Source organism: Hypanus sabinus, chromosome 3 (genome assembly GCF_030144855.1).
Source record: "Hypanus sabinus isolate sHypSab1 chromosome 3, sHypSab1.hap1, whole genome shotgun sequence".
Taxonomy (NCBI): domain Eukaryota; kingdom Metazoa; phylum Chordata; class Chondrichthyes; order Myliobatiformes; family Dasyatidae; genus Hypanus; species Hypanus sabinus.
Window position 1 is genome coordinate 162,181,989 of NC_082708.1, and position 12,040 is coordinate 162,194,028.

General features: G+C 41.4%; 1 protein-coding gene across 3 annotated transcripts in view; it reads right to left on the bottom strand.

The window, feature by feature from the left end:
• Positions 1-7,324, bottom strand: part of LOC132391845 (ubiquitin-conjugating enzyme E2 D3-like) — a 34,761-nt gene extending 27,437 nt beyond the window's left edge. Inside the window, exons 1-3 of one of the 3 annotated variants that reach the window (XM_059965525.1) lie at positions 7,060-7,313; positions 5,473-5,525; positions 674-737 (exon numbers count right to left, since the gene is read on the bottom strand). Coding sequence is in view for 2 of the 3 variants with exons in the window: in XM_059965523.1 (XP_059821506.1) it covers positions 674-737; positions 7,060-7,083 (88 nt within the window). In the remaining variant the exon portion in view is untranslated. Of the gene's footprint in view, positions 1-673; positions 738-5,472; positions 5,526-7,059 lie in introns of all 3 variants that reach the window. The other 2 variants (XM_059965523.1, XM_059965524.1) reach the window with 2 other exon arrangements.
• Between the last annotated feature and the right edge of the window lie 4,716 nt (positions 7,325-12,040).

The following is a 12,040-nucleotide window of genomic DNA, read 5'->3' on the forward strand; positions in this document are numbered from 1 at the left end:
TACCTTTTTTAAACAATTCAAAGCATTACAGGTCCTAAATTCTTCAAAATTATTTAATGTTACAAAAGTGTATTGCCTGTACACACAATTGAGTGTCTTGGAAGACCAGCAGAATAGATACATTTTACAATTTAAATATATTGGTGGGCTTGCAAACTGAAAATTTGGAAAAGATATGTGCATCGAAGACTCAAACGATACTAACTGCTTTCTGGCTGATGAAAACTCATACAAGTGGTTTTAGAGCTAGCTCGTGATTTGAAAGTAGGTTATGTAACTTGCGAGATCCTTAAACATCTGTCAAAACTCACCAACAAAATTGTCACATCAAAACCTACCCAAATCAATACTTTTCCACCAAGTGCTGACTGACCCAACCCAAGTAAAAGTTCCTAAATTTGCTGCAGATCTGAAGGAGCAATAGCTTTTTATTCTTCACTGAAGATTGTTAGTGAAGGTATAACTTCACATGAACTACACACGTCACTAATGGATATGGTGAGGATTCGGGAGGTAAACATAAAAACCAAGAGTAAAATATCTGATGGAATTGTGCATGGCTCTTAAGCACTGGATGCTTCCACTGAGCAATCTTTTTTAAAAATTGATTTTAAATAATACTATTGTCAGTACAATTTGCTTTATTAACATACAGTTCATCTAAAATACTCACCATCATCGCCAACTGGGCCTGCAGAACACTGTGCTGGAGGATCACGAGCCAAATCACTTAGCTCCTAGATTTAAAAATGAAAAGTTACAGTTCAGTAATTTTTTAAAAAATCAAGTCTGTAAAAGTGCTTGTTGGACATTGCTTGTCAGAAATTTTAAAGCTACTATATTAGAAATTCATCCTGTGAATTTGTGATATTGATTAGCCAGTATAAAGCAGTAACAGAACTTGTATTCTGCCAGGTCCATGGTCATTTCTTTCAATACCTGTTCATCACTGACAGATTGTTATTCTTTTTAAATTCATTGTTATGAAGTTATTTTTGAAATTAGAAGCATGATGCCATGCCTGTAGTATGGATATGGGATAGCAGCAAAGTTAAAAGGAGAAAGGCAAATGGGGAAATCAAAGTCAAATTTATTGCAGTGGAAACAGGAGATGACGCAGTTTGAAGTGGCTTGAGTTTAAAGGTATTCCAAAAACTCCTTTGTAGTACCTATTTATTTGTGATGTGCACTATTGCAAGCATTTAATAGGTAGTGGGACTTATCCTCACTACCCTTCCCCCAACCTTAAGGTTGTTGTAACTGAGATGGGGTTAGTAGGGATAAGCTCACTATTTAAATGGTGGGCGTCTCAAATAGCCATTGACACCAAGTCTAGCTCCTGGCCTTCGCACATGGCTTAGCTAAGCCCAGCGGAACTATTTCTACTGACAAAAGAAGGCACAAAGGTTGGTTATTGGTGGCTTAAAACCAGTTGTTCTGGCAGATAGGGCTTGGAAGTTCAACCAGAAAGAAAACACTTAATTCAAACCTCCATAGCCTTGCAGCTATACCCACTCATGAGAAAGGCATTGGGAGTAAACCCCCAAGGGGAAAATTTGGAGCTGGAGTCACTAAGGCAGTCCTACACTGAATTCAACGATGACTTGCAACTCCTGTGACACCACTGGTGCCAAACGGTATCAGTCTCTGCCATTCCTTTGGATTCACCAGCTGCATGGGCAACAGCTTGTTCTCAATATTGTTCTGCCCTGGTTTGCATACCAACTGATGGCACTGCACAAACAACGTAGACAACTAGGACACAGCATCCATGGCTGTCCCTGACCAATATAGACTAATAAGTATTTATTTTGATTATGAATTATAGTAACTTGTAATGTCTATAACAAATTACTAAAGGCTGTTTTAACAATTTGTTACAGGCATACTGCTGCTACAGTTTTCATCACTTAGGTCAGTGACAATAAACCTGATTCTGATTTTTTTTGATTACCTTAAAGCATGAATGAACAGAATTCAGCTAAAAAAAAAGGATTTCGAAATACATGTACACAAATCTGATGTTGGTATATCACACACCTGGGAACAGTGGGATTTTAATTTCAAAGAAAAAGTTCTATGTTATGGAAACCACTACCTGGAGTAGCAAAGGCAGCAAATTTTCAGAAAATCTAAAATGGCTGAAAATCACAACTTCGGAATTACAGTTCAGGGTCATAACCACAGATGTGTCTTACCACAGTCAAAGAGGACTAGAAAATCCAGCACCATATACAAGCAGAATGGCAGTGCCCTACCTCAGGGGTCACCAACCTTTTAACCTTTTTTGCACAGTGGACCGGTTTAATATCGACAATATTCTTGCGGACCGGCCAACCGGGGGTGTTAATCACAACCGGAATATAGGTAATAAGTCAACTACAAGTGGCTAATTAATACACTCAATTTTGTTTCTAAAAGGGTTTATCTAATGAATGTAATATTAAACACACAGCGCATATTTTCCTCGCATGAATAGTGATAAATCAATTGCAACTCACTTATAAGTCAATAGCATCATAATATTTTAAATAACTTTTGGATATTAAACACACGGCGCATATTTTCCTTGTATGAACATATAAAATCATTGCAACACACATTGAAGACAAGGTAAGGGCCGGAAGTCCCCGTACGGGGCTGCAGCGGTTGCAGTCCATAGAGAGTGATTGACCGAGCGAGGAGTGCGACAGAGGGCATGCCCTCCTTGTAGGATCGGCTGACAAAAGTTTGTCTCGAGGGATGACTTGCAGTAGATCACAGCGAGGTAGCTGCTCTACTACTTACGAAACCTTGAGCCTGAATTAGGTCGTCTGTGAATATTTTAGCACCGGGTTTCCCACGAACATTTAGTTGCTAAACAGGTTTAGAGGCGGCGCCCATCTGTCTGTGTTCCAGGCCAGTAGCAACAGCACTTCCTGCCGGCCGCACGAGGCCACCAGTTACCTGAGGCCAACCAGTGATCCCTGGCATGAGGGTATCACTACATTTAGGTGACTGATGACCTCTTGTAGGTAATAACTGCACATGCGTAATGACCTCCTGTTCAACAGTGGGCGTGACAGGGAATGAGGAAAGGTGCAGCTGTCTCATATCGCCAAATCAGTTTTCTCGCAGCCCGGTAGTATATGCTTTGCGACCCGATGGTTGGGGACCACAGCCCTACCTCACTATTATTCTTTGTCTCTTCACAGCCTGAGAATTCTCACCGCTCTTTCAACATTGCTATTTAAATACTGGTGGTATGGCACACAAAATGCAGTCTCCAGCTCTCAACTCCTTCCCTCTTCTGAACTTCCTTTTGAGATACAACCAGTGATAATTTGTACCTTAGTGTCCAATTAAATTCAGCTTGTGTTTCATATTCTCTCGCGTTACAGCTGTATAGAACTTTGGTAAGACCACATTTGGAGCACTGTGTGTAGTTCTGGTTGCCACATTACAGGAAGAATGTGGAGAGAGAGCGGAATGAGGTTCACCAAGATGTTGCCTAAATTTAAGTACATTAACTACAAGGAGAGACTGAACAGACTTGGATGTCGGAGTCTCAGGGGCAACGTGATGGAAGGATAATATGAGAGACATAGGTTAGATAATCAAAATCTTTTTCCAGGGCAGAAAAGTCAAATACTAACTTAGCCGCAATATGGTTTATTGACTTTTATACTCCATACCCCGACTGATGAAGACAAGATACTGTTCACCTTCATCGTCCTATCTACTTTGGTTGCAAATTTGCACTCAAAGATTCTTCTGTTCATTAGTGCTCAAAGGATCCTGCCATTTGCTTTATATGTAGGTTGGTTGGGGCTAGAATTAATTCCTGCCTGACCAAGGACCTGGAACAACAACTCTACAGGAGTGCACTGTGACTCACTGAAAGCTGCTCTACGTAGGTTTTACAATCTTCTTCAATATCTACAAGCCAAATTTGTCTTCTATCACCATTAATTAGACCATCCAATTTTTCAACCAAATCATCTTTCATTTCCCTTCAGTTCTGCACTTATTCTCTCTCACAAGCCTATTAACTTCCATATGCTATAGGAGCAGAATTAGGCCATTTGGCCCATCGAGTCTGCTCCACCATTTCATCATGGCTGATCTATTTACCCCTCAGCCCCAAACTTCAGCCTTCTCCCCGTATCCCTTCATGCCCTGACCAATCAAGAATCTATCAACATGTACCTTAAATATACATAAAGACGACCTCAACAGCTGCCTGTGGCAAAGAATTCCACATATATATTATAAATTCCTCATCTCCCTTCTAAAAGGAAGCCCCTTTGGTCTTAGACTCTCCCAACATAGGAAACAACCTCTCCACATCTACTCTATTGAGGCCTTTCACCATTCAACAGGTCTTATGAGGTCATCCCCCATTCTTCTGAATTCTGTGAATACAGGCCTAGAGCCATCAAACACTCTTCATATGACAAGCCATTCAATCCTGGAATCATTTTCGTGAACCTCCTTTGAACCCTCTCCAGTTTCAGTATATCCTTTCTAAGATAAGGGGACCAAAACTGCTCATACTCCAAGTGAGGCCTCACCAGTGTTTTATAAAAGTCTTAATATTATATTCTTGCTTTTATATTCTAGACCTCTTGATATGAATGCTAACATCTGCCTTACTCACTACAGACTCAACCTGCAAATTAACCTTTAGGGAATCCTGCACAAGAACTGCCAAGCCTCTTTGCACTTCAGTTATATGTATTTTCTCTCCATTTAGAAAATAATCAACCTTTTCATTTCTTCTACCAAAGTGCATGTCCGTACACTTCCCAACACTATTCCAGCTGCCATATCTTTGCCCATTCTCCTAATCTGTCCTCTTTCCTTTCAGTTAGTCCTGACGAAGGGTCTCGGCCCAAAACCTCGACAGTGCTTCTTCCTATAGATGCTGCCTGGCCTGCTGCATTCCACCAGCATTTTATGTGTGTTGCTTGAATTTCCAGCATCTGCAGATTTCCTCATATTTGCTCCTGTCTATCCTGATTGTTTCTGCCTTTGATTCATTTCTACATAGAACTCTGAGATGTGATTTCCAACAGCTAATTAATCTGCCAGTACATGTTCAAAATGAGTTAAGACAAAATCACAAAATTGAGGAATATTGGGAAAATCTAGTAGCTGCAAAGGACTACATAACCTACTTATGCTCTATTAGTATGGAAACACAATCACACTTGTTTGACCTTTTTTTTTACATGAACTTAATACTGCACAAATGCAATTTTCTCATTCTCTTCAATTGTTTGGTTATAATACTTCTGTAGAAGCCAGGCAGGTTTGTTTAAATTCCATAATAGTTCATAAATATTTAAGTGATGGTAGAAAAGTTCAGGAAACGATAGAGAAGCTAAAATCTATACTTTGCAGATATTAGATGAGAGGAGATCTCAGAGGAACATACAAAATCCCTATCAGGCTTAGGACAGGTACAGCAATAACAAGAAAAATCTTTACCCAGAAGCTACTGTATCTTCAGAATTCCTTCCCCAAGTTTGCGGCCACTCAGTCTATGAATACATTCAAGAGATCAACTGATTTTTTTAAATTTAAGGGAAATTCAGGGACATGGGATTATTTCAAGAAAGTGGTACTGAAGCAAAATATTACCCATGATCTGCTGAAACAGTTGACTTGACACATGGGTTCTGCTACATTTTTATTCAAAGTAGTTGAAAAGACACAAAATCCACTAAGGGAATCAAACTGATAAGCCTAAAAGACTTTTAGGTATTTACTGTGAATATTTTTTCTATAATAAAACATCAAAGTAATCCAAAAATCCTTAATTTCCACATTACTGCTCACTTCAAAAATTATCGCAATTTCAAGCTGTAACCAGTTTTTGCAAGGGTTTATAATGAAGTTAAAAATTCAAATAAATTAGATATTAAATTACAAAGTAAGATCCAATACTACCCTTAGAAAACCAAGATAGACCATACCAAAATCTTTTAACCCAAATTGAAAGCAACCTTATCCACTCAGAAAGTGCAAGCAAACCGAAATATAGATGAAATAATGCTCAATGCACTGGCAAAACTGAATCAATTTCTACAGTCTATGGGTCACTCCTTGTAGACAAACGTTTGATCTAATCCTTCATACCAAGTAATTAAAAAAACAGCAGGAACAAGTTCCTGAAAGCAAGATATTAACTGAACTCTATACTTCAGCTCTGATTCAAGAGGAAGTTAATGCATTTTTTTGATTGGCTTCAATATAATGTTTTGCCTTATACACAAAATGCTGCAGGAACTCATTAGGTCAGGCAGCATCCATAGAAATGAACAAACATGACAAGGGGTCTTGGCCTGAAACATCAATTAGCTATTCACTTCCATGGATGCTGTCTGAATTGCTGAGCTCCTCCAGCATTTTATATATGTTGCTTTAGATTTCCGGCACCTGCAGAATTTCTTGGGTTGGTCATTATTACATACGGATTTCCCAAGATAACAATGTTGCAGGTGTCAGAAATATGCAAGAGAATCAGGAAAAAACTGGAAATACACTTCGTCAGGCAGCATCTGTGGAGAAAGAAACAAAGTTAACATTGCAGCTTCAAGAGATCTTTCATTGGATATTCCCTGGAGATCTTTGGTACCTTACCAGGATATGGGGGGAAGGGAATGAGGTGAATTAAAATAAACTAATGCCCAGATGTGAGAGGCAAAAAAGAAAACAATAGATAAGGAGACAGGAGTGGTGATGAGGGCTAGAATACAGACATGTAGGTGAGGTGAGGGGGCGAAAGGAAGGAGGTGGAATGTGATGAGTCGAGGGTGGGGTGGGAGGCCAGACGAGGGGTCTGTGCCGGGGTTCAATGGACAAGGACACTGCCGACAGCAGTAATCGCTCACTTCTCGTTCCCGACGCAACATCTCCCGCAATTCCTGGGCAAAGTGACAATACCCACCGAGCCTGGGAGAAGCGGAGTCGGCGGCCTGGTCTCCCCGCTGCCCGAGTGTGAGGGAAAGCATCGAGTCTGGGCCCGCATCACCCCCCCCCCCCCACGCTCCAGGCCCGGCCCCGTCTCTCTACCTTGGTAATCCGCTTCATTGCCATCCCGCGGTTCGGCACCTCCCGCTCTTTGTCGGGACTGACGAGTAGGGCGAATCAGGGCGGCTAACTACTGTGGGTGCCGCCGGTGCCGCGGCTGCTCGGCTCCCCCAGCCCGTGGGGCCGGAGCGCGGATTCGGTGCGGACTCTGTCCGGTAGCTGCAGCGCCGTTATCTTTCGCCACAAGATGGCGGCTGCCGGAACTACTTCCCGCCCCGAGGCTGCGCACGTATCTGCCGCACAATCCGCCAGGGAAACGGCCACCGATGCACTCACACAGAACTTCGGCTTCTGCCGCTCCGCTCGCCGCCTTCTGCGGTGGGGGGGGGGGGCGTGCACCCATTGCGCAGGCGTAGCTTCAGAGGGCTGATAAGAGTACAAATTCCCAGCGCATGCGCATGTTTGGAGTGCCGACAGAGAGCTCGGCCATTGCATAGAAATGCCTCTAGAGCGCCGCCAGGTGGCAAACAGGAGATGGAATCAGGATAATTGGTTTCCCGGAATACATTGCACTGATGGCAACTTTTTTTTTTGCAAAGCGAGGTGTCATAATAGTAGGTTAACATGAATATCACGGCTTCGTTCTGTAATACATCAGAGCAAAATCTAAAACAACCTGGAAATGAAACCATAAGATGTGAGAACAGTAGTTGAGCCCTCAGAGCCCATTCAATGGGATAACAGCTGATCACACATTCCTAGCCTTGATTCATGGGCCAGAAATGTACAAAGAGTGACTGTCTCTATAGCCGTTTCTTGCAAGCAGTTCCAAAGACTTTCTCAGAAGAAATATTCTCATAAATGAATGCCCCTTATTCTTAGATTAAACCCTCCCTTTCTTAATTATTCCTGGAGGGAACACCCTTTTAGCATTTCCTGGACCAGCCTCTAGTTTTAATATCCTTTCAATCTTCTAAACTGCATCAACTAGCATTCCATCCAACCTGTTAAACCTTCCTTCACAGGGCAACTTTCCAGACACATCAAAATAGTGAACTTTCTCTGAACTGAACTCTATTTAAATAATGTATTTTCTAAAATTAAAGGCCAAATATGTTTGCAGTACTTATATGTGTTGTCAACTTGTACAGTTGCAATTAGACTTCCTTACATTTATACTCCAAATCTCATGAAATAAGGGCCCACATTCCATTTGCTTCCCAATTACCTGGTGCACACTGCTTTCTTTCAATGTACAAATCCCTTTGTGCCGCTGTCTCAAGCAGCTTCTCTTCATTAATATAATACGGTATTCTTTTATTATTCTTTCTAAAGTGAACAACTCTACATTTCCCATGTTAACTCTATCTGCCAACTTTTTATCCCCTCACTTAATCTATCAGTATCTCACTATAAACCTCTTGTAACCTTCTCGCAACTTGCCTTTCCACCTTTCATTGTGTCACCTGCTAATTAATCTCTTGCACATTTGCTTCATTCATTCTAAGCATTTTAACCTGTGTTGGTCTAGGATTGGTCAAAGTTTTGCAGTCTGAAAAAGAACCCCATCCCTGCAAGTTACTTCCCGCCTGTTCACCAATCTTCTTTTCACGCCAATATATTACGTGTAACATTATGGGCACTGAACTGTTACCACATTTTGTGCAGCTCCAGTCAAACTCCTTTTGGAAACCCATCCTAGTTAAGATTTCCTCAGAACCTCTATTAAATAAATGAGCTGAACAGTCTGTTCAGACATCATTTCCCTTCAGCATCATGGCTTCTTTGACTGATTAGATTACAAATTTTCAAATGTTATGCTGGAACAAACTTACCAGTTTTCCCAAAAATACCCATTCGGTGAATCTGTCAATAGTTACCTGCTCTTTTCCCTTCTCCCTTTTTGAACAAGGTGTCACTTTGGTTTCCAGTCCTATGGCACTTCTCCAAAACCTAACTAATTTTGTAAGTTTATAGCTAACGTGCCCACTGTCTCAGTAGTCACATTTTGCAGAATTCACCATCCAGGCTTGAAAGCTTATCAGCCTTTAGCCCCATTAGTTTGTTCAATACAAATTCTCAAGTGATCATAACATTATTTAATTCCTCTCTCTTCCATTATGCAAAATGTCTAATTGCCTGCTATACCATTTCCTAGTTCTTCATAACTATTTCCCTAGCCTTATTTTCATGTGGCCATCTCTCTTCCTTTTCATATACAGTATTTAAATCTATTCCTATTCTTTGATAAATCATCCTCATATTTACCTTTTCTCTCTTTATTGTACAGTACTGTCCAAGTCTTAAGCACGCATATATGGCTATGGTGCCTAAGACTTTTGCACAGTACTGTAGTCATTTTATGTATTGCACTGACTTGCTGTTACAAAAAAAAATTTCATGAAATATGTGAGTGATGATAAATTTGATTCTGATATGAGTCTCTATTGTGGACTGAGAGTAGGGTCAGGGAGAAGGCTATCATGGTTTGGAAAAGGGGAAGGGAGAGGGGAGGAAACAGGAAGCACCAGAGAAACATTCTGTAATGATCAATAAACCAATTGATCAGAATTCTGAGGCAGAGTATTCCACAGATCCACAACTCTCTGGGTGAAAAAGTTTATCCTGAGCTCTGTTCTAAATGGCCTACTCCTTATTCTTAAACTGTGGCCTCTGGTTCTGGACTCTCCCAACATCAGGAACATGTTTCCTGCCTCTAGCATGTCCAATCCCTTAATAATCTTATATGTTTCAATCAAATCCCCTCTCATCCTTCTAAGTTCCAGTGTATACAAGCCCAGTCGCTCCAATCTTTCAACATATGACAGTCCCGCCATCTCCGGAATCAACCTCGTGAACCTACGCTGCACTCCCTCAATAGCAAGAATGTCCTTCCTCAGATTTGGAGACCAAACTGAACACAATACTCCTGGTGTGGTCTCACCAGGGCCCTGTAAAACTGCAGAAGGATGTCTTTGCTCCTATATTCAACTCCCCTTGTTATGAAGGCCAACATGCCATTAGCTTTCTTCACTGCCTGCTGTACCTGCATGCTTACTTTCAGTGACTGATGAATAAGGACACCTAGATCTCGTTGTACTTCCCCTTTTCCTAACTTGACACCATTCAGATAGTAATCTGCCTTCCTGTTCTTGCCACCAAAGTGGATAACCTCACATTTATCCACATTAAACTGCATCTGCCATGCACCTACCCACTCACCCAACCTGTCCAAGTCACCCTGCATTTTCCTAACATCCTCCTCATAGTTCACACTGCCACCCAGCTTTGTGTCATCTGCAAATTTGCTAATGTTACTTTTAATCCCTTCATCTAAATCATTACTGTATATTGTAAATAGCTGCGGTCCCAGCACGGAGCCTTGCGGTACCCCACTAGTCACTGCCTGCCATTCTGAAAAGGACCTGTTAATCCTTACTCTTTGTTTCCTGTCTGCCAACCAATTTTCTATCCATGTCAGTACCCTACCCCCAATACCATGTGCTCTAATTTTGCCCACTAATCTCCTATGTGGGACCTTAGCAAAGGCTTTCTGAAAGTCCAGGTACACTACATCCACTGGCCCTCCCTTGTCCATTTTCATGGTTACATCCTCAAAATTTCCAGAAGATTAGTCAAGCATGATTTCCCCTTCGTAAATCCATGCTGACACAGACCAATCCTGTTACTGCTAACCAAATGTGCCGCTATTTCATCTTTTATAATTGACTCCAGCATCTTCCCCACCACTGATGTCACTTAAGTGGATTCTTTTTCAGTTTTTAAAACCTCTTTTGCTTACTTGGTTCATCCCACCCTTAAAATCTTTCCTCTTTTCTGGGATACTTATTTTTATTGAGTGCTGTGAATTATCTCCTAAAATGTTGGTCACTATTTACCTACTGACTTTCTACTAAACTATCAGCCAGGTCCACTTCTGACAATTCTACCCTTCAGAAATAATTTGGGGAATGTGTAGCTTGGGCGATTGATGGTGTCGTGGATAATTTGCTGATTTTGCCAGAAAACACGGTAATGTATATACAATACTGTATGTACTGGCCGGTGGTGTAGTGGCAGCCACACTAAACTTTGAGGCAAGTGGTTCCGGGTCCAAATTGACTTGGCTCCTTGCACGTTTTCCACCCGTGCTGGGTTAAGCATCAAGCTACAACTTAGCCAAGTGAAAAACAGACAAAAATGCAAAATAAACAGCAAGGTTGCCACCTGATGCAGCACAAGGCACGGAAAGAAACAACAACCATGTGTATGTATATAGACACACATTTGGCATGTCCTGCATGGTGGGGGTCCTCAATGATGGTGTCCTGTGTGTGGGGGGGGGGGGGTGGTGCGTGCCTTATTCTGATTGTCAAAAGTCGCTTCCATCATGATTGGTTCATTTAGGAACTCCAGCTGCTTTTTCTATTGGTTAGCTGTCAGGAATCCAGTTTCAAATACCTGGGTATATACAAACATAGAAAGCATGTGTGGGAGGTTTCGTCTCTCTTCTTTTGTTTAAGGCAAGTGGTGCACATAGCCATTGGGAATGTATGCACTGCACACACTTTTAACTAAGTATGTTTGCTCTATGTATGCTTGTTTAGTATTCAGCTTTATAGTGTCAGTAACTTGGGGAACATGAATCTTTGGTCAAATTTTTACTGTTTGTAAGTCAATAATTGATATGCTTATACAAATTCAGTGCATTTTCTGTCTTCACTTGCCAGATACGTGAACTTGATTCAACATTACAGACGGATGCTGCCTTTTTAAGGCATCACCTTTTGAAGGTGTCCTTGATGGTGGGGAGGCTAGTGCCCATGATGGAGCTGTCTGAGTTTACAACTTCCTGCAGTGTTTCCAGTCCTCTGCATTGATCCCTCCATACCGGGTAGTGATGCTGTCTACAGTACATCTATAGAAGCTTACTAGAGTATTTGATGACATAGCAAATCTTCTCAAACTCCAAATGAAATATAACCACGGCCATGCCTTGTTTGTAATTGCATCAATATGTTGG